The 22,901-nt window shown below is 37.3% G+C and overlaps 1 protein-coding gene across 3 annotated transcripts in view; it reads right to left on the bottom strand.

The window, feature by feature from the left end:
• LOC116167692 (apoptosis-stimulating of p53 protein 2) overlaps window positions 1–22,901 on the bottom strand; it is a 287,541-nt gene that overhangs the window by 190,753 nt on the left and 73,887 nt on the right. For all 3 annotated transcript variants that reach the window (XM_031483158.1, XM_031483159.1, XM_031483157.1), the window contains one exon: window positions 17,345–17,400. In XM_031483158.1, the coding sequence (XP_031339018.1) occupies window positions 17,345–17,374 (30 nt within the window). In that variant the 5' untranslated portion in view covers window positions 17,375–17,400. The remainder of the gene's footprint in view (window positions 1–17,344; window positions 17,401–22,901) is intronic.

The raw sequence follows: 22,901 nt of genomic DNA, 5'->3' as shown, positions 1-22,901 counted from the left end.
AGCCTCGTTTCCCGTCTGTTTCGCCTTTTTAAAATATTCTTTTCTACTATCCCTTTCGATCCGCCTTCTTAATCATTTTGGCAACTTACACCAATCAAATTCACTTCCACCAGCAAAACTTCGAAAAGACCGTCGGCGCCCCCACTTGTATCAATTTTTGAGCGTCTTCGATAAACTAAACACCACCTGCTTATCTACAAACTAATTAACCTTAACGAGCCCGGATTTTAGTAAAATACAAAATACATAATAAAAGTAAATAAAAAATTATTTGCGGAATAATAACTCCCAATCATGAACTAAACCTAAATTCGACACTTTAGCACTTTACTGTTGGAAGTAGCACCTCTAAGATATTTTCCCATTAAAAAACAATAACTCCCTTGCAGTTTATTATGCTTATTTAGAAGTTGTTACGAAAAACTTCTACAATCCTCGATTTTAAATTATTTCGAACGTATCCATTTGAGTGGTTCCAGCTTAATGCATTACAATTTTAAAAATAAAGTGGTGGCTTCTGCACTGATGAAGATATTTCTTTCAATGCAATTAATAATGATCGTGTAAAACCGTGACTTAATTTTTAATATTTCACCAATGAAAACGTGACTAACTCTACAGCACAGAAATAATAAAAATGGAGGAAATTTTGTAGAAGAAGGATATTCAAAAGTTGGGAAACGGACAAGATGACTAAATTTTTTATGCTCGGATAACAGTTTGAAACTGTTTTGGAATGTGATCATAAAGCGAGGCAGAAGTCAATGCTGAGATGGAAATTAGGGTAGCTTATCCCAATACATAAAACAAGAAATACTACAAAACTTAACAAAAGCCATCTTTTTAATATTATAATAAAATTTTCGTCAACTTCATTTTTTTGGTAAGTATAAAGCCAGGATTCAAGTTTATATAACTGCCATCATATTCTTGGGAAAGGTATATAAAAATGCGCACCTTTTTGTTATGGAAATTTTCTCCTTTAAAGCGTTAGTTAAAAAAGTGTGTGCGTGCGTTAAAAAATAATTACCAAACAAAATTGTCGCCTAACAGTATGCTCACCTTACGTTTTGTTACGCCGGATTTTTATGCTAATGGCGCTGCATGAACGAGTTCGAATGTGAAATGTTGCTACAAAACGGTATAAAATAGCGGAACTTATGAATTTTAGATGAACCACAATCATCAAATCTGAAATCTCGACGTATAGCGTATTTACATAAATTTACCAACGCGCGCGTTACCAAATAAACATACGCACTCGCGCACGATAATTTTCAATAAGAGAAACTTTTTTCAAAGTAGCTCTTGTGTGCAAAACGGTCGTATTTACTACAAAACTGTTCTCTTTAGGTTTACACGGAGAGAGAGAGACCGTTGACCGGTCGACGTAATACGTTCTTTTTAATTATGCGTGTCTTGTTTTCCAGAAAACGCAAAGTCAATTACAATTTGTATGCCATTGGGTCAAGAAATTGCGTCGCCCACGAGACATTTCAATTTACGGTTACACAATCACTAAATATTTGTCGGCCGGGTAATAATTATTTAGTGTGTGGTCTTTGAAGAAAAAAGTTACGACTTTACAATGCAGCGAGCAACAAAAAAGTTTTTTTTTTATTACTACCAATTTCTATGGCGCTATAATTACGGTGTTATACGAGTATAGATTTTTTTTGTATAAGAACCATTTTCTCATTTTAGTGCATAAGTAGTAAAAACGTTCCTGTAACGGAAGGCATAAACTCGGCGAACCTATAAATTTTTGTTTGCGGGACCACAAGCATTGTTAAAAATTATTTACTGCTGTAACCTGCTTTGCATTTATGAGTTAAGACTATTTAACGCGACTTAAATGCCGCAGTTGTACGTTGTCGCATTCGATCTACTACCTATATTTCTTTGTAAAAGCAAAAACCCTCCCGCAGGTCGCCACCAAACTTCAAAATAAACCAGACTCCGCAGACTTCGCTTGCTTGTCTTACCCCGCTCAGGTTTAATGAAGATGGGGTCGCTGGAGGTCCATTTTTAATATAACCTCCGCTTAGACCCACTTAGATCATGGGCCAAATTTTGTGTGGATTGGTCCAGAGGTGTGGATCAAGACTGGTCCATCTCACCAAAGTATGTACGCCGACTTCGACTTCTATAAAGTACTTCGACACGTACTTCGAGTATACTTCGACAAGTACTCCGAGTACTTCGACTAATTTGAGAATTACTTCGACTCTGTTCTCGCAGTCCTATTGCACCGGCCCGAACAATAAGGCATATGATGTGCGCATCCGCGATAACGGTCGAGTTTCATTTTTCCGAACTACTTCGAAAGGTACTTCGAGTACTTTGTAACGATGTGAAATTTAATTTGACTCCTGTAGGAATCTGGAATTAATTTAAATTTCTATCAGGAGAGGGCAGTAGTTTCGGACACGTCTGTTTGTTGACATTCCCAGCAGTACAATTACCACCACCATTCCATTCCCACTTCCTTCCAAATACCATATAAACAGAAACCGAACCAGAAGGGGGGTCTTAGAATCTTTGCCCACATTCCTGTAGCGATTGCAGATCGCGCTCTTACAATAATTTATCTGTCCCTCCATTCAAGTAGAGGTGCCGGTTGTAATACCGCGCTCTCTCCATTTACCTTCCGTGAATTAAGGGTGTCCGACTATAAATAGCCGAGCTATTAATTAAGTTTACCTGTTTTTAAATTTCATGAACATAGGCAACCCAACATACACAGGTTGTCTTGCGAACAGAAGGTTGTGTAGAAGGGAGGTTTTAGAGGTCCTTAGGTTACGAAGAGGCTAAGATAGAAGAGCCTGTAACCACTAGGACCGTTACAACTTCGACTACTACTTCGAGTACATCGCGTACTTCGAGTACTTTGACTACAATCTTCGAGTGAAATGTATGCCTACTTCGACCCCGTTCTCGAAGTTCTATTACGCCGGCGCGGACAAAAAGTCATGGGATGTGCGCATGCGCGATCACCATTGAGTCTCCTTTTTCCGTAGACTGCTTCGAAAGGTACTTCGAGTGAAATGTACACCTACTTCCACTAGTGAACCAGTCTTGAAACAGACCAACATTGTGTAAAAATGATATTTTATCATGGTGGTCCTTAATAATGAAAAAGTAAATTGTCAACGCAACCCCCATTTGATAAACGTGGACAAGTATACACGATCCTGCACAGATGGGAGCAAGGGCCTTAAGGAATTGTGTTAATGCAGTTTAGTTGCGCACGCGCTCTGGTCACGATCGTAAGGGATGCTAAGTAGGGCGTCGGAAGTATTACTGCGGAGTTTGGCGTGGAATGTGAGTGTCTCCCACGTGTAGGTGGTGAGTGCGGGTCGTGTTTTAACCTATTATGATGTAACACTCCTGGCAGATATCCGAATATAGCTCTAGGCTCCGAGAGTGCTTAATGAGCATGAGTCTTTGACGCGGTCTTGGGTTGCGCACGACGATTATACCTATTCACTTGAATAGGTCTCACAGTATCTCGCCCCAATATGACAAATTGATTGCTAACACAAACAGTTAGGGGGTGATCTCGACCTGCAAGTGTGTTCGCACGGCGGGCAATGAGAGACCGTGATCGATGATGGTTTATCTATTGGCTAGCGGAGGGAAACACCTACTCATGGTAACTTCGGGCAACTGTCCGAAGGCGTCCTCGCCCCTTGAGGTATAAGCCGACTACGGTCCATTCTTGGACAGACTAAGAAACCACGCAAGGTGCTTACGGTAGAACTAGCATCTCAACCTCCTCAGTCCCTAAGCCGAGGAGTGCGTGCTCCGCCCAACTAACTCAGCTTAATTCCCTAACCGGGACGGTGCCGGAAGGCCCTCCCTGCAGATTAGGCAGCCGGTTAGTAGCCGGTGTCGTTGACATCAGGTGACTTCTCCATTTTTGTAGCGCATTTTTAAGAATGAAAAAAATTTGCTATTGTTTGCGTTTTCTCCGTCCGTCCGGACCCACTTCTGCGGTTTTGAACTACTTTTAGGGGAATGGTGCTACAGTCCTGGAATTTTTTGCAATATGTAGCCTATACTTTGTAGGCGTGCCAGACGGCCGTCAAATTTCGCTGCCTCAATGGGTCCATGAATTATTTCTTGAGATGTGAGATGGCCCAACCTCAGCAGCATCCTGTGAATATGATTGTCGATACGAAGCACCCTATACATCATGTTAGTTACGAAAGCTGCCAACCGAAATCTGGTGGGATTGCCGAAAAGGGAAAGAGAGCGAAGATGAGACAGATGCAATTTCTCAGAAGACCACATGTGTTTACCATTTCAAACACCTGCAATCCAGTTTTTTGTAGAAATGCGTGAAATGCAGGGAATGGGCGATGATCGGGTGATTTTTAGGGGTGTTAAGAGATCAAGTTACAGCGTCTCTTGGGGATGTTAATAAATACGATGTAGAGACAGGGTCTTTCTCTTGTAACTGGCTCAAGTGTAAAGTACGGCTTATCTTGAAATATTTTGTTATACCTTAATCATTGCTGTGTGCTTTTGCTTTTTATATCAGGTGAGGTATTTGCTTTATTCAATTAAGCTCCGAATGTGTCTAACTTAAATGCACATTGTAACGCTTTACTTATGTACTTAGTGGACGATTCTGTACCGATGACTTGTATCTCTAATGTGTAACCTTTGGTAGTGTTTACAATCAGGTTCCCTTGTCGGTAGGGCTGTTTCCCTGGTGTACATATTTGGGTGTGTTCTGATATTTATGTATTATGCTGTTTAGTCACTCTCGATTATTTCATTGCATTTCATTATATTTGTTTATTTGGGCTGTGAGTAATCAAGAGGGCAGTGTGCTTGTTTAGAGGGGATCGAGTTATTCAAGTGTATACGGGCCTTGGTGAACCAAACACTAACATTTTCACTCGTTCCGAAATCCAACAACTTTATCCCACGTTTACAGGCACCCCACTCGGCCTGGGTAATCCTACCGCCCGGCGAGGTACATTTAATATCTCTTAGGTGAGGGGGTAGATATTAATTTTATCTTTCATGGTATTCTAATTAAAGGTCTCATCAAAAGAAACTCTTTTCTACCCACTACCGCCCTACTTTCCGACTCCTTATCCCAAAAAAGGGGAATTGGTTTTATCCTTCATGGTACTCTAATGAAAGGTCTCGACGAAAGGAATTAATTTCTACCAACCATAGCCTCGTCCTAGACTCCTTATCGTGATCGGATATAAATAATTTCTTATATCCCAAAACAGATTGTCGGAGGATGGTACTCACAAAGGGTGATTGGGACGTCTGGAAGAAACATATCTATTGGTGATGCCAAAGCTTTACGAGCGAATCTATCGGATGCACTTTGTCCCAGGAAAGTACCGACAAAGGCAAAATGAATTGCCTGGACAAGACATAGCCATTGGTGAAGTCTCCTTATTAATCATCTGGCAAGAAAGAAAGCATCGATAAATATAGCATACCTTATAACGCAACTATTTACTAAGCTATTTCGGTTTTAAAAAATGCGCTTTATCTGCACAAGGAGCTCTAATGAAGGACAGCTCCTCGAGAGAGCAGCAGGTGCCACTACGGGCCAAATTAGGCCATAAGACTGACCTATATACAGTGAAAGAGGTCGTTAAAACCAAGGGACGTATTAACGGGGGGAGCTACGGGGGTAGCAACAGACGCGATGTTGGTTGAGAGTGTACTCTAGCAAAATACGGACATTTTCGAGTCGTACACGAAAGATAAGCCACCTCCGTTTAAGATCGTGGGTGAGCGGAAATGTAGACACCGACAGAGGGAGAAACTGGGTGTTAGATGTGGGTTCTACTCGCTTTAAAATGTTAATGGAACGGGGTACGATAAATTTAGATTTGGGAAAGTCGCGAGTGGAGGAACACGTTTATATTATGAGGTGTTTCAAGTGTAACGCCTTCGGGCATACGCAGCAGCGCTGCACAAAAAAGAAGACATTTGTTCCAAATGCGCATAAAAGCACAGGCTCGAAAAGTGCGAGTCTACTACCCTATGGTGCATTACTTGCAAACATTTTAATTTACAGAATAAGGATTACTCGTAGAAGGCAACTGTCCGATTTATGTCAAAAAAGTCAAGTTGGCAATAAATAAAAGAGATTATGGAGACACATAATTTAGACGCTAACAGCTGCTCACAGACGTATGATATACGTTTACACGCTAGTTCTAACATGTGTACAGAGAAAATTGTGATGACAGACGTTTACTAATCATCGCACAAAATCTGTCGTTATCTTTCGGTGATAATGATGTTTAATCAAATAAAACACCCGATCCAAATATTTGCAATGAATCTTGAACAATAATTTGAAAATTTCTTTTCTAAAATTTTACTAAAACAAAATATAAAAATTTAAAAAAAAACTTGAATTCCTTACAGTTGCTGTAAACTCGAAAATGTTTATAAGTTCTGAAACGTATTTCAAATATCCTCCTAAAATTAAAAACCTTAACACTTTTTTGTTTTTGTCTAAACGCTTTGATTTTTTCTTAAAATTTGCTATGCTTCATTTTTTATTTTTTTAAAAGTACCGTATGTTTGCAATATAGCTCTCTTTCTCTCTTATTTTGGTAGTAAAAAATTGACCCCTATCCTAGAATTTTAATTAAATCGCGCACCAGAATTAATTAAGTGATTAAAATCAAAGTCTAATTTCTCTTCCAAAATAAGTCTCTACCAAAAGTAGGTGCGCAACAAAGTAGCACTACAATAAAGTTCAATCAAAAGGGGGTCTGCGCCCTACCAAAGCAACAATATTCAAACCTAACAATATGGCAGGCAGATGTTTATTTGTTTTAACAAGTTATTTTGGATGCATAAAATTAGGCGCGCTTCAGAAGAGATTTTGTCTTTTAAAAGTAGACATAGGGAAAAACAATACACATAAATCCCTATGTCTACTTCTTAATAAATATTACTGCAAAAGCATATAACCAATTACAAACCGATTTATCACTTATGGGTAGGTAGGGAATGTAGAAAGAATTTTCCTTCAATCTAACTACAACAGGATTGCACAAAATTGTACAATATGATGCCTCTTATAGCAGATAATAATGGAATGTTGATGCACAAGTCTAAATTCTTAATCGAGTTCTGTTGTCTTACTTTCATGATCTTGTACTTTAAAATTAAATGAAGGCAAAGAACGCGCTATGATTTAAGAGGGTGTAAAATGAAATTCTTGTACAGCGTGTGATATATTAATTATTTAAAACTACTATGCAGGTAACGGAGTACAGTTAACGCTGCTCTTAGGTCTCGTAGATAATTAAATTTTATTACGTGTTACTCCCAGAGTATATGATACATCGCAATTTAATTACACTAAATCAAATAAAACAGGCTTAGAGTTGGCATTTAGCGTTAATTCCGTTAAAATACATGCATATTGAATCAATTTATGTTTGCGTTGTCACATGTTGAGTATCTCACACGTTATGTTAATGTTAACAATACGACACTCACGCTATGTCGATGTATTTTGCTGCTACTAAACTATTATTGATTGTGTAGGTAAACGGAGATGTGCAATTAATCATTAATGTCAATTTGAACCCAGTTTAGAACCTTCTACAACAGATTGCCATTCCAGATTCACATTTTTTTCTATTTAGTTACTGTTCAAGTTCCATTTTGTCTTCATTGATAATCCTCATTAATAATTAAAAATTCATAACCAAAATTTAGACAAATACTAACTGAAACGTAAACCGAAATTTCATAAATTTAAATACTCGAGTATGATTGGAAAGATTATGCAACTCCAGTTAGCGTGCTTCTGAAATAAACCTTTTTACTCCCTTTGTAAGGACCTATAAATTTCTCTTAGTAAATAATATGACAAGTAATTGCAAATACGCAAATCTAAATTATTAAATAAACCATTTATTAATACGAATGAAGTCTCACGTGATTCAGTTTCAGTTTAATCCACCGATAATTCGCACAAAACGAAAATAGTAAAGATCAAATTCTGTATCGTATTGCCTTGGAGAGTCGCCAGATGTACTTATCTTGTATGTGTGGTTTCAAATGTTTGAAAATAATGATGCTTACGAATCGAGCTTAGAAGACTCAAATAAGCTCAAAACAACAGCACGCAGCACAGTCTTCAAAATAATCCGCAGCGTATGTCCAGTAATAAACGCTCATGCTCAGTTTCTGCGAGTCATACCTCTAATGACCTCCCGCACTTTCTACAAACCGTCTTACTATCCCATGATAAAAATAACCGTGTGTAAATCGACCTAGTATAATATTACGTGATAAATTAACACGTTAACGATACAATTTGAAGTATCTTCAAGACTTTCCTCCTGTCATCTCGTTGTCTCTATTATTTTAAGGAAACACCACTTTCGCCATAATAATCTCCTTCCTCATGAATGTTCAAATCAACCACCAATCACAATTAGATTATAGATAAACGCCAGTCACTACGGAACAAAAACAACACTGAGACATAAATTCAAGTAAAATAAATCAACTTTGTGTTTATTCGTAAAACAACCCACCAGATGTGTACTTAGAATAACGTCTACGGGACGTAATTTACACAACAATATATAGACAGAACTTCTACCAATGATATGCAAATCAGCAAGAGAGTATAGTAAATAAATAAATAAATAAATGAAGACAATTAATTGTGAAAGGCTGTTTATTATTAATATACAAATAAAGTTGTACATCTTTTTTAAAATAAACGTCCAAAGTGTGCAGTTCAAATTTGAAAGAATGGTGCTATTGTCCCTACGTTTGATCGCAGGGCCTTTTTTCAACGACGACATAGTGTCACCTCGCTATCAACTGAAAGCTTATAATGCCTGAGCGGAGGCTTCCACGGAGAGAGTCATTAAGTCGCGAGCGTCTTACGGGATAGAACCGTGTCAATGTTCAACGAGAAGTGAACGTTTCGTCCACTTTCATAAGGGCCTTCATCAGGGCAAGAAAGGAACAAAATAATATTCTTCTACCAAAGAAAAGTCCGCGAGGGCATTGAGACACATTTCAACAGTGACGAGAGATGGTCGCGTTCTCCGCTTTCGACATCTATTGTCTGACGTGTACCTTTTTCCAATTGTGGTGCAGTGGTTGCGTTGAGCGACTGCTATACGGGAGGTTATGGGTTCGAATCCCGCTGCCGACTGCTCGGGCTAGGGTTTTGTAAGGGGGCTTTCCTCCTCCATTTCTTCCATTCAAATCCCTAACTTGACCCATCATTACATTCCCATTCTCTAGCTGAAGAGGGTCAGAAAACCCTGAGTAGCATGCCGCCGGTATCCCTCAGAGGTGTAGGAGGAATGAAACACGTCGACCCCCCCCCCCGCCCCCTTTCAATGTGAAGTAGTACGTGGTGCTTCCGTTAGCTTGTTATTTTGTTCCCTTCTTGTCCCTTACGACGTTATTTCGGGTTAAACACCAAAACGGGACACCCTGTATATGAGAAACATTCCAATTTTATTAACAGTGAATCTGGGGAGTTATTTACGAATAAGCATAGAGTTGGTTCGTTTTACTTGATATGCCTCAGTGTTATTTTTCCGTTCGGTTTTGTTTGTAATTGCATAATTTTTGTTTAAATTGTTTGTTTTCGTGAAATTACGTGTTAAAATGTAGACATCTGGATGTTTCGCGATAAGGAGTGTTAGCGGACTAAGTTAATCAACGCAAGTGTTCTGGTGCTGATAACAAGAGATGCAGGTGTGCATTATTTTCAGCGTAGGTGAGGACGCGTTCCTTCGCAGCCTGCGTTATCTAGTCTAACTTATTGGCGCATTATTTGTACAGGGTGGCCAACTAAGATTGCGAGGTACTGTATCTGAGAACCTATTCATCGTAGATGCTTGCGGTAAAAAAAGTTATTACTAAAACGGCCACGAGAAAAACCTGGAAAATATTTTTAAGTTTCTGAAATGGCCGCTAGGGGGCGCAACTGCAATCTGGAATCTAAAAAAGTGATGTTTCTGTGAATTCCGCTATATTAACCTAACAAAAAAATGTCCGGTCTTTGAAGTCGACGATAATCTGAACCTTTTTGTTTGACAATTTTCCCTGTATCTCTAAAAATGAAGTGGTGAGGGGTATTCAAAGGTTTCCGTAAAGAACACCCTGTATCTTCGAAACGACTGAGCCGATTTTAACAAACTCGGGTTAATTGAAGATACAGGGTGTTCTTTACGGAAACCTTTGAATACCCCCCACCACTTCATTTTTAGAGGTACAGGAAAAATTGTCAAACAAAAAAGGTTCAGATTATCGTCGTCTTCAAAGACCGGACATTTTTTTGTTAGAGTAATATAGCGGAATTCACAGAAACATCACTTTGTTAGATTCCAGATTGCAGTTACGCCCCCTAGCGGCCATTTCAAAAATATTTTCCAAGTTTTTCTCGTGGCCGTTTTAATAATAACTTTTTTTACCGCAAGCCTCTACGGTGGACAGGTTCCCAGATACAGTACCTCGCATTCTTATTTGGCCACCCTGTACATACCGGAGGAAGGAAATTATTCTATGACGGAAGTGGTGTTCCCTTATATACGTAAGACAAGCGAGTGTTTTGGTGTATCTTTGTAATAAATACCACATGAATCTAAACACTTTTTTGCTAATGCCCGTGAAGATATTCAATTATTGTAAGTGTAGTAGGTAATAGAGGTCATTTTGAGCATTTCAATCAATCAAAACGTGAAATGTGTAAAATGTATTTGTCTGGGTTACATCATAACCAAATCGTCCAAATCTAATTTTATAGGTACTTCTGTAAAGAGAATTTGATGACCTTTAAAATGATGAGTCACACGCTCAAAGAGGTCCACATTATAATTATGATTTTAAAGAGGTGGTAAGTAGCTGGTGGTGCGGGGATAAATGCACTAAGGATCTTCCATGAAACTTGCCCTAGTGGATGGGTTTGTTAACAATCAATTATTGGTATAAATGAATTAAAGAAGCTTCCCAATGTTTACAACATTTATCTTTGCCATTAAAGATAAGATCTTCCACGCTGAAAGGACTGCCCTTTAATTTGCGATTCACTTAAACACCGCAGTGTTTTTTCTACTGATCATGTTAAGGGAAATGTCAACATTATATGTGCACAAACGTACTTTGTCGCTGTACAAATTCTATTCCTGCAAATGTCAATACGTTTTTCACACAAAGCAAATAAAAAGCGATTTTGAGCATTATTACTTCGCGTACAATAAATCGAATCTCTTGCCGATATTCCTCCCGGTTGTAGAGTAGGTGTCATTCGCCTGAAATATAGAGAGAAATTTCCTAGCAGGTTTTTGCAGTGTTGTCCTTGACTTGCGTGTACAAGGTCGTCAGGTGAAAGAATGTGTAGAATCACGCTTGATCCGCCATACGTGCTCGATTCCTTTGAAAAATTTATTAAGATCATGACACGGGAGACATAGTTTCTAAACGCGTAAACGCCAATTGAGCGCTTGACGTTTCAAATAATATGCATTTTTGCGTTTAAATAATGGAAAATGTAGATTTGCAATTTAGATGACTTTCTTTGAGAACCGACGTTTTCCTACCTTGTTAGAAAATTCTATATAGGTACGTGTAGGAGGTACACAGCTTGTTGATTGGCTGGTTCTATTTGAAACTATTTCAGAACCTCGTTTTCCGTGAAACGAACCAATTTACAACTCACGTTCTGTATTATCGGTGTGACAGATTTAGTAGACTATTGCTTGTATCAAAAATGCAAATTTGCGTATTGTTCTATCCGAGGTTCTATCCTTGCATATAGAATAGAGTGTAATCGAATTGGTTGGTCCTTTTATGTTCCTTCACAGTTTCTATTCTATCGAAGCCTTAAGTCAACAGAAAACGAGCATATTCTATTTTTAATTTTCTCAAAAGGAACCCTTGCATATTGGGATTGCCCTTGATTAGTACAATATCGTCTGTATTGTGATGTACCTATTTACTTAGTCGCAAAAATTCACAGATTTGATATAATTGCAATAAATAAACGTATTTTTGCGCATTTCACTGACACTCTGAAAATGTAACGCTCAGTCCAGCAGTAATTACCAATTTTGCACTTTCTTTATCGACAATGTATGTTTTTTACCTTCAAGCTATTAGAAAAAATTCGAGAACTATAGGACAGTTCCCCTAAAAGTAGTTCAAAACCGCAGAAGTGAGTCCAATCCGGATAGATGGTCGAACAGACGACCAGACGAAATATAACTTTAGTCTAAGAGCTACCGTATCAAGGGCCTTATATGATACACTCTGGATTGGAGGAGGATTATTAACAACGTTATTTCATGTACATTCTTGGTAGATTATTAATGGGGACGGGGCTCTGTACAGTATACACATAAGCATTTAAAGGCCACCTGGAATATGTACCGGGTGACCCAATAAGACTGTTCCTCGGCCATATCTCGAGAACCGAGAACCAAATTATTGGGTAAATCGGTCATGAGAAATCGCTGGAAAATATTTTCAAGTTCTAAAATGACCAACAGAAACCAGAAAAAAAATCAAATGGAATGATATGACTTTTTATTTATGAAAAAGTAGCCAAATAACATCCCAAGAGACCAGTGAAAATCTCGTTCCTAACCTCAAATATTGGGAAAATGAAATTAATTAATTAATAAATAAAAATGCTTAAATTGTATCTTAAATTTACTTTTTTCGTATTTCCTGTATTTGTCGATGGCGCGAAAGAAAAGCACCCTACACTTTTAGGTGATCCTTGGAAAATTAAACAAATGAAACACGATGCATTATAAAATAATAGCAGCCGTAATTTGTAAATTATTCTGCTGTGTTGCGTTATCTGAATCGACCACCAACTATCGCCGCCAATATTAAATGCTTCTTGGTTAGAAATCGGCATTTTAGAAAATTTTCCAAGGCCTATCTAAAAGTGTAGGGTCCTTTTCCGAACAATCTTTCGCGCCATCGACAAATACCGGAAATACGTAAAATAAGATACAATTTAAGCATTTTAATTAATTAATCACATTTTCCCAATATTTGAGGTTAGGAACGAGATTTTGAAAAACGGTTTTCCCTGACCTCTTTGGGTGTTATTTGGCTACTTTTTCATAAAGAAAAAGTCATATCATTCCATTTGATTTTTTTAGGATTTTGCATCATAGTGTCAAAACTAGCCCCCTGGCGGAGAAGGATTCAACTCAATTCACTATATTTGGCTATATTGGTTGATTCTTGTTGCCCAAGGAATGCTCTTTTCAACGATACCAAATTTGTTACAATCAGTCAAACGGTTAAGAAGTTAAAGCAAGTTATTGCAAAAACAATTGAACGCCTCACGCCATCTTTGTTTTTGAAATAACTCAGTTTTTGTTTGTACGAAAATGATAGATAAACTGGTTCTCTTTAAAAATATGAAAAAAGAATGTTTAGTTTATTATGCAAAATTTAAAGAAAATGCAATTTAAGATTACTTTAAAATTTAGAACTTGAAAATATTTTCCAGCGATTCTTCATAACCGATATACCCAATAATTTTGTTTGCCCCTAAATCATACGACGAACGGTTTCCGAGAAATGGCCGAGGAACAGTCTTATTGGGTCACCCGGTACATTCTTGGTAGATTATTAATGGGGACGGGGCTCTTTACACATAAGCATTTAAAGGCCACCTCGAGCCACCTGGAATATGTACATCCTAAATCTACGCTAAGTATATAATACAAGAAGAATCAAGCCCTTACACAAAATTGCATTTTGCCTTCCTCCAACATTTTCGAGACAATTAAGTTTTTTACATCGTCAATAAAATTGTCTCGCCTAGCTCTAGCTAGACCACCTTTTCCTCCTGTGATAGTATCCTCCTCCGACACTAAGTTTTGCATATAATTGTACTGAAAGTTTTGACATCACTGTCCAGTAGATGTTTCTCGTCCAGACGTTCCACTTGCCCTTCCGACACTTCGTTTTCAAGATGCTTGCTTCGATTCATCGATAGATATGTCTCGTCCAAAGGATTCATTTTACCTTTGTGAGTGCTCTCCGACAAACCGTTTTCGAGATATTAGCTTTTAAAGTTTTGACGTCACCAATGAATATATTTCTCCCAGACGTCTCAATCACCCTTTGTGAATACCTTCCTCCAACAATTCGTTGTTGACATAATTATAAGGAATTATAAACTAATCACGATAAGGGGTCGAGGAGGAAGACTATGGTTGGTAGAAATTAATTCCTTCCGTTCAGACCTTTTAATACAGTACCATGAGAGATAAAATCAGTCCCCTCCCATAACCCCCTATTTTGATGTGGTGTAAGAAAGAAAGGCGGGTTCAGACCTTTAATAAGAATAGGTACCATGAAAGATAACAATTTCTGCATTTTTTTTTAATTTTTAGCAAAAAAAACATTTTGGAAATGTGCTATTTGCCTTTTGTCCGTCAATCCGCCTGTCCATCCGGACCCACTTCTGCGGTTTTGAACTACTTTCAGGGGAATGGTCCTAGAGTGTTGGAATTTTTGAAATATGTAGCCTATACCTTGAAGGTGTGCCAGACGGTCATCAAATTTCGCTGTCTCAAGGGGGGAGGGGCGGAGGATGAACATGCGTTCTACCCTTCATGGTATTCTAATGAAAGGTCTCATCGAAGCGGATTGGTTTGCACACACTATAACTTTTACGCGCAACTCCTTTTCGAGATAAGTAGGTGGTCAGAGTGAGGGGGGAAGGGGTAGAAATTAATTTTATCTTTCATGGTATTCTAATTAAAGATCTCAACAAAAGGAACTGGTTTCTACCAACTACTGTCCTTCTTTCGGACTCCTTATGAAAACAGAGGGTTGGGGAGGGGGGTGGGATAAAACTGGGTTTATCCTTCATGCTGCTCTAATGAAAGGTCTCAACGAAAGGAATTAATTTCTACCAACCACAGTCCTGCTCCTCGCCCCCTTCCCCCTTATAATAATAACAATAATATGTTTGGTTGATGACCTCAGTAGTCGATGCCCAAATGAAACAAAAAAACAATAATAATATTGCCTTTATTTAACAAAAGAAAGAAAATGAGCAAAAGAAAAAGTTAGTGCAAGGCGAAGTTCAGATTGACAATAAAATAATGCCATCTGTTCTTGCACTTAGCCTTGCTATTTTGAATTCCGATTCACGGATTCATGAAAAAAGAGGAAAATTACATTATAAAATGAGTATAGAGTATGAGAAAAAATAAAGATTCAAAGAGATAAATATAAATTGCATCAAATTTGGTGTACTAGTCTTACCGGTATAAATATTTAGAAATTTAGAAATGGAGCACTTACTTAACCTGGATTTGTTTGTAGCCTGAGCAGATCTTGGTGAATAGTGGTTTTGAATGTTTTAGGGAAAGCGACAAATTATTCACGATATCCTACAACGTCAACGGCCTATTATTTATCGTTATATTTATTCTATTCATAACTTTAAACCTATTTTGTCGACCACCGAAAAGTACCATTTTCGATTTATCAGGGTTCAATAGGACGGCCGACACTTCTGATATGCGCTCCGACTCATCGCTCATTGTCACGCACGCTTACCTCACCTCATTGGGTAAAAAAGAGTGATATATGTGAGTGTCATCGCCGTAAAAATGAGACAAACGAGATTGAAGAACACTAGGGAATGTTGATAATATGTATATGGTGAATAATATGGGACGCAATATAGACCTCTGTGGAACACCGCTTTTCACAAGTAACGATTGTGAAATATGACCGCATACGGAAACTATTTGTGTCCTATTACAAAGCAATTAAGCTTACAGCCGTAGGGCAAAGACCAATATAAATATACTATAACATAGATTGAAGCAAACAATGATTGATCGTATCAAATGCCTTCGAAAAGTCCAACACCACCAATACCGTTACTTTAAAAAAAATTTTAAAATTCCGGCGACAAACGCGCTAAGCAATTTTTATTCAAAAATATATCCTTGGCTATCAAACGCGGAAATAGCGCATGTATCCTGGACACTCTCCCGAACGAAAAACAGTTGGGCGAAATTTATTTGTTATAGTGATTGTTTTCTCTGTTACACAATTTAAAATATTTCGTTTCCATTCAAACAAAAATAAATAAATAAATAAAATAAAAATCGGTTTCCAAAGTACCAAAGTTTCTGTTTTTCTGAAATATCTTAATGAAGAAGAGATTTCAAAGATGTATACACAAGAATAGTAAATTGATTTATGCAAAAATGCCGTTGGGAACATTTAATCACGATAACCTACTGCAAGCTTGGATTTCCTTACGCAACTATTACCATCACCCTTTTCTTTCATTTTTAGAAACCAATTAAACAAATCCTTGAATATCACTACTAATTTTTATTCATCAAATAGATTTGCCATTACATAATTATAAAAAAATCACGCCTATTAACCTTCGTGCAGCAAACAATTTACAAAATAGCAACAAATATAATTTACTATTCGGTAGTACGACTTAGCACTGAAGTTACCCAACACGGCTCACGCAACTAAAACAAAATTGGCAGTAGTTAATAAATGTTTGTGGAGCAACCATTTTAATCATTTATTCTACGTTGACAAGTTTTAAATGGATGTCTATCCATTTTAAAATTGTGTAATAGGTCAAATGGAACAAATGTTCTGTTCGTACGTTAATTATTATGAAAGGTGACACAATCCAATCTCAGTTTATCGACTATTTTATTATGTCATTAAATTTAACGACGAAATGTATTTCATTTCACTTTCTATTTCTCTGCGGTAGCCGAAATTCGATTATTCAATCATCACACCCCCGCGACAAGCTAATGATCGCAAAAAATGGAACGGTAACTAGCATGAAGACCGCCGAAAGCGAATAGCAAAATGTCTCAAGCAATGTTAATTTCCATTCGTTGGAAAAATTGAAAGAGATTGTCAGAAAAACGCGTGCCTGCATTTAAAAGTTCCCAGGGAAAAAGTTTTCAACATTGTGGCACACGTTTTAATCTTGTTTAATAATTTACTGGGGACGCCGGTATTGATCCATTTTATTATATACAATTGAGAGTTGATTTAACTTAAAATTGCGTTCACGTCCCGCCTATAACCACTTTACAATCGAACAAATCAAAGGTTCGGTTCTTTCGTAAATATACCCCATCTGGTTCGACCGAATTAAAACTATTCGTGTCGTCGAGTGCATCGAGAGTAAAACAAACCTCTCGAAAACGCATAGTAGTTGAAACAATTTAAATTTCAATTCTTTACTAACGCCCTTTGGGAATGTTCACAATAAAATCCAATTAGGTAGAGCTTTTTGAAGAGGAGATTGACTTACCGTTTCACCGAAGTGATCTGGCTCCTTCATACCATTTCTCTTTTCGTATGTACTGCCTGAAACAAGACGACAAATTAGTAGTGTCTAGACAAAAAAGTGCTAAATGTTCAAATTGAAAGTGGTTTGTCTTTGGTATGAAACCCATTTATAGTTATTGCTAAAGCATAAAGAAGAGAGAAAATTTAATCCTTATCAACTCTTGAATTTGTGCCATCTTTGGAATCTTTGAATGCATAATGGTTTGTTGAATATCTTGCACACTATTGAAGGTAGAGTTAATTTTTAATTAGTCATTAGGACGCATGGGTATAGTTTTGAACGATTTTACGGGCATTTAGGGTTGCGCGGTTGTGAGGACTGAGTATTATCAGAGATACAGAGTGGTTTCGTTATTGTCGCTGTTATAGATTTCTTATTACTTATTGCAATAGTTCTTTGTTTTGCCGTCCGAGGTCGTGCAGAGTTTTCTTTAATTCATCTCGGCGCACGCACTTCTTTGTACAAAACGACATTCAACCGTTACTTGTAAGAATGTACACGCCATAGTTGTTACCCGACAATTTTCGTCTGCCTTTTTGGGATTTTTATTGTGGCTGTACAAGTTTACTGAAGTTTTTCTCTTGTTATTTTCCTTTCGACACTTCGCTGACGCATTTGCAGATATATTCTACAAGTTCTAAGGCCGTTTTCGGAATGTACCAAAAATTACGCATTACCCTTGGGTTTGAATAATCATTTTTTAGGCTTACTCTTTTCATCATAATTACTTACCTGATTGTCTACGTGGATAAGCATTCCTGAGTGAAAACTGCCGAATTTTGAATTTTCTCGTATCGTAAAGTAGTTTTCTTCAATTTAACGTCACATCTATGATTTTATACCGATTTTGTAAGGATAAATAAATGGATCGCCCACTTCATTTTGTAACGATAATCCGCGTCGATCAAAATTTTGCTTTTGCTAGTGTAGTTATTTGAATTATTGATTCTTATTGAGTATTCATTACGGTTTAGTAAACGACTGCCTCAGTGTCAAACGTTAGAATTGCTACGCACTATTTTATGTGCCGCGCTATTCACTACCATTTTTTTTTGTGTGGTGTGTTGTTTTCTGTTACAGAAGAGGCTGAACGCGCCCTTTTGAGCCCACACAAGGTTGCCACTCAAATTCCTATCAAGTATTTTATTTCTTTAGCTTATCAAGACGAGAACAAGGATCTCTTACTCAGCCTTGTTAACCCTTTTTGGTAAGTATTCTCTCCTTTCCTATCCGGTTTACTTTTACTACATTTCCCTTTTTGTTTATTTTTGCCAGTGTACAAGAATCTCTACTTTGCTTTGCCTGAGCTTACTGTGCTTATTATCTTAATGCGATTTGGTTACGTTCGCCCAAAGTAAACGGAACACATTATATTTTTTAAGTCAATGGTTTGCTTATGCGAGTCGCCCAAAGAATTGAAAATCGCACTCGTGTATCAAAAGGTATAGCGTTGGAGAGGTTTCAACCCTTGCTCCTGGTCAAGGGTCTGTGGTAGGAGCGGTCCGCATTTAGAGAAAAATGGCTCTTACGGACACACATCAATTTCCCTAGCGGGAGCGGAAACAACCAAGCATAAATTAATTAGCGGAAGCTACGAGAAATGAACTCATTACCGGATTAAAATTCCAAATTCGATAGCCCAATAATGTCCATTGTTACCTGTAATTTCCGGTCAATCGCAAAAGGTCTGTGATAATGAAATAAACTGCACAAACAATTAGAAGCTTCACAATTACGTTCGGCAGCTTGTTTTCCTTTTCAGCGGTTCCAGGCTCTACAAATTAAAATATTACTTTCACCTTCTATTTCTCACTCCTAGACGAAACAAATAAATCTGGAAGCTACGGTGTCTTAGTAACGAAGCGCCCAAATTTATATCACGTTTCGATATAGTGCGTTCATGTAGGAGGTGGTTGTCGAATATCGTAGATCTCACAGCGGAAAATGGGTTCTTCGTTACAGTACATAAAACGTGTCGAATTAGATAAATTAAAGTCGACCAGCAGTCGAAAAATTAGAAAAAAATCGCGTGTGTGGCCAGTCATCGAAAGCACTAATAAACGCATAGGGTGCTCAATGGGAAGTGAACTCATATAATTGTATGTTACTAAATAAGCGTCGATTCGCGCGAATACGAAAATTATTACGTAGAACGAGCAATATCAGAAGTATCGAGCGTATAAATAAACTGATTCGGTTTTCCGGAGTAAAAAAGCATGTAGAACTGCGAAATCAACGTGACCTTCTCGTTACTTGTCCGAATTCCGAATCTACCGTTCTCTTTTCATTGTTTGTTGTAGGTGATCCAGGAGTCCAAGGTTGACCGATACGAAGAGTAGTTTCAGTGCCATGTAAATAAGGTTTTACATTGTTGTACCGATTGGTTTAAGGATATTGATGATCGAGAATTTTGTCCAGTAGATTAGTAAAGACTCATTAGGTTCCCTTTTTCCTATTTGAAATTTTTTGGTAAGGGAATTTTCCCATTGTATATAATTTTGATGCATTTACGCTTTCACAGTTGCTGCTGGTCTGCTCTTTTTCTTTGTGCTTCGCTATTTATACTGTCGCGTGGAAAAATCGAAACGAAACCAACGCAAATTTTGCTGCAGCGTCACATTTAAACCAACAGCAGACCAATATTTTTTATTTTTTTCTTCTATGCCTCGGCCAAAAAACAGTATATACCAATTGGTGGCTGCAAGCATTTCTTTATAATACGCGCATTTATGTATTATTGAATTTATTCCATTTGACTGAAAGGCACTGTATAAACTTTAGTTAGTTATGATAACTGTTCCACATCTACTGGATACGTGGAGTAATTTTAAAAGACGAACAAATTTAACTAATGATTATGAACTGCGAAATCGACATACGGTCATTTCAACATCGTGGAAACTGCAACGTAGCAGATTATGTTGACCGTATACGGGAATGATTGATTGTTATGGTTATGGCTCTTTTTTAATTCGTAGGGCGGGAAGCAAACGAATTAACGAATAAAAGCTGCCGTCTGCGTTAATAAGAAGACATTTTGTAGACGATCTTTAACTAATAAGAAATACAGGATTAGTTTTGTGAAGACATTTAATAAATTCGTAGTTAAGCACGCAGCGAGACCAGTGCGTGATCCTTAGAGAAAATTGAAATTAATCAATTCGCGTTGGATCACCACTGCGACCTGATAATCTCAAACTTAAAATGCTTATTATTTCGCGTTAGAACTACGGAAAGTTTAACCGTACATTTGAAAATAAAATATTAATTAGGGTCGGGAATGACTAATAAATAGTTTTCGTCGCCAAGGAAATTTGTGCGGAATTATCGGTGTATTTCAGGCATAATAGAAAACTCCAGCTTTGAAAAGTCGAGTGCGAACTATTAAATTGAACGTGAGCTTAACAGTAGAATCAATTAACGGGGATTAAGGGATTTATTACACCCTAATGGGAATTATTGTACAACCATGGGTTTTCATCGCATATATTGGAATCTGTATTCGGTCAAGGACAGATTAATTAACCGCGCTGGGCTATTTTTCGCTACAACAAAAATTCAGCTAGGTCGCCATGACCAAAAGGGGATTAAACTTGATTGTTGGAATACGTAATTCCGAAATTAGTATAAGTGCCCGCAGTTGGAAAAAACATTAACCGAAAGTTAGGGTGATAAAACGTCTGATTTAGTAGAAAAAATGTGTTTCTGTGCTTACACTCATATCTAAAGTCTAAAGTCCAAAAATGAATCATACGTGTACAAACTTTATTGGTAATATTTAAGGGTGTATAGAATTAATACCATTCGCAACATTTGATATAATTAGTGTCCAACACCCGTAAGTAGAATTTGCCCATTCATATGCATATTTATTGTTGGCTGGTTATTGCTAACTCCATACTTTAAAAATGTGACAAAAAACTCGAATGGAATAGGACCCATTCATAGGGATTACAGTTGATAAGCTAAAATTCCAGCGTCGGAGAAGATTAATTTTCAGCGATGCGCAAAATTACAACTTTCTTATATAGCTTTCAATCAAATGAGTTTTCCTTTGGCGTAGGTACATAGTAATCAAGAAAATTCGTAAATATTTAAATAGATAAACCTGCAGAGTGTATTTACAAACTTCTTTCTAAAAATTACGTAACTCAGAAGAGAATGTAGTTATAAACATCTCACACGTAATTTGATTTAGGAATTTATTGTTTTATTTCACACACGTTTCCCATTTGATTGTTTACTAGGTATAACATTTCGTGCAAAGTTGTATGTATAGACCCCAAAGCCAAAATGCATGACTAACTCGACATCCCTCGAGGACGTAATAAGAAAGGCGAACTTGCAATTTATAAACCACCGGTAAAGAATACGAATGGAATCCGAGGCCGTGGTTCTTTGTATTTGCTTCTTTTTGTCCAAATCCCTAATATACCGGCAACGATAAGAGGATATATATGGTACATTTTCAATAGCTTTTGTAAATTCTCGTATGGAGAAATCCCAACAAAAAGTGTATAAGACCGAGATCTGTAATATGAAAATGCAGATCACGGTCTTAAAGATTTCAAGTCACGCCGCGACGTTAAAGTTATGTGTTGAGAAATTCGAGCGCTTCAGGATCCATATGTACTGAAAACTTTCTCTGATGTAATTACCAATAGATCAAGATAGTTTTACACTTCACATGCGCTCTCATAAAACACTCGCTGCCAGAGCATTAATCTCAACAGAGCCGTACCTACTTTTTTCAGTAAGCTTCGATTTTTTTATATTCGTCGTGGGACTGTTTTACATATAGTCAGTTGAAATCTAAACCCTCGAGAGAAATGTTTTTTTTTTAAATTTCAATGAAATTGCATATACGTTAAATGCAAAGATTGGATCAATCGCTTACATTACAACAGTACCGAGATATCACTTAGGGTCTCAAAATAGTTTACTATGACCAATTCTATTCAGCAATACACTGTATCTGAGTAAGAAGGGTCACTATGGACATTCTAGAAACGGTCTTTGCAATATTTTGAAAAATCGCATTTTACCGATTTTAAAATTCTCCTTTACCAGGACTTTCAAATAAAGTAGACAATTATACTTGATAACGGCAGCTTTGAAGGAATGCGTCCCCACTTACGCCGAACTACCGTGTACATCGTAACGTCTGCATCTCCGTTATTTCTTCTAACAGCGATAAGAACACGTGCGTTAATTAAATTTCGTCCGATAAAAACTGCGTGTCACAAACGACCAGATGTTCCTACATTTTAACACGCAATTTCACGTTTTGCAATTAAATACATAAATCTAAATAAACAATTTACAAAATCGGTAAACGAGAAAATAATACGCAATGACAAACAATTCTAAAGAGAAAAAGAACACTGAGGCACAAATTCAAGTAAAATAGACCAACTTTGTGCTTATTCGTAAATAATCCCCCAGATTTACACTTTGACAATTGAAATATTTTCATACAGGATTTCTCGTCATTATTGTTGGGTGTTTAGACCGATGG

The sequence above is a fragment of the Photinus pyralis genome, unplaced genomic scaffold (assembly GCF_008802855.1).
Source record: "Photinus pyralis isolate 1611_PpyrPB1 unplaced genomic scaffold, Ppyr1.3 Ppyr1.4_LG4, whole genome shotgun sequence".
Taxonomy (NCBI): domain Eukaryota; kingdom Metazoa; phylum Arthropoda; class Insecta; order Coleoptera; family Lampyridae; genus Photinus; species Photinus pyralis.
This window is presented reverse-complemented; position numbering and strand designations above follow the sequence as displayed.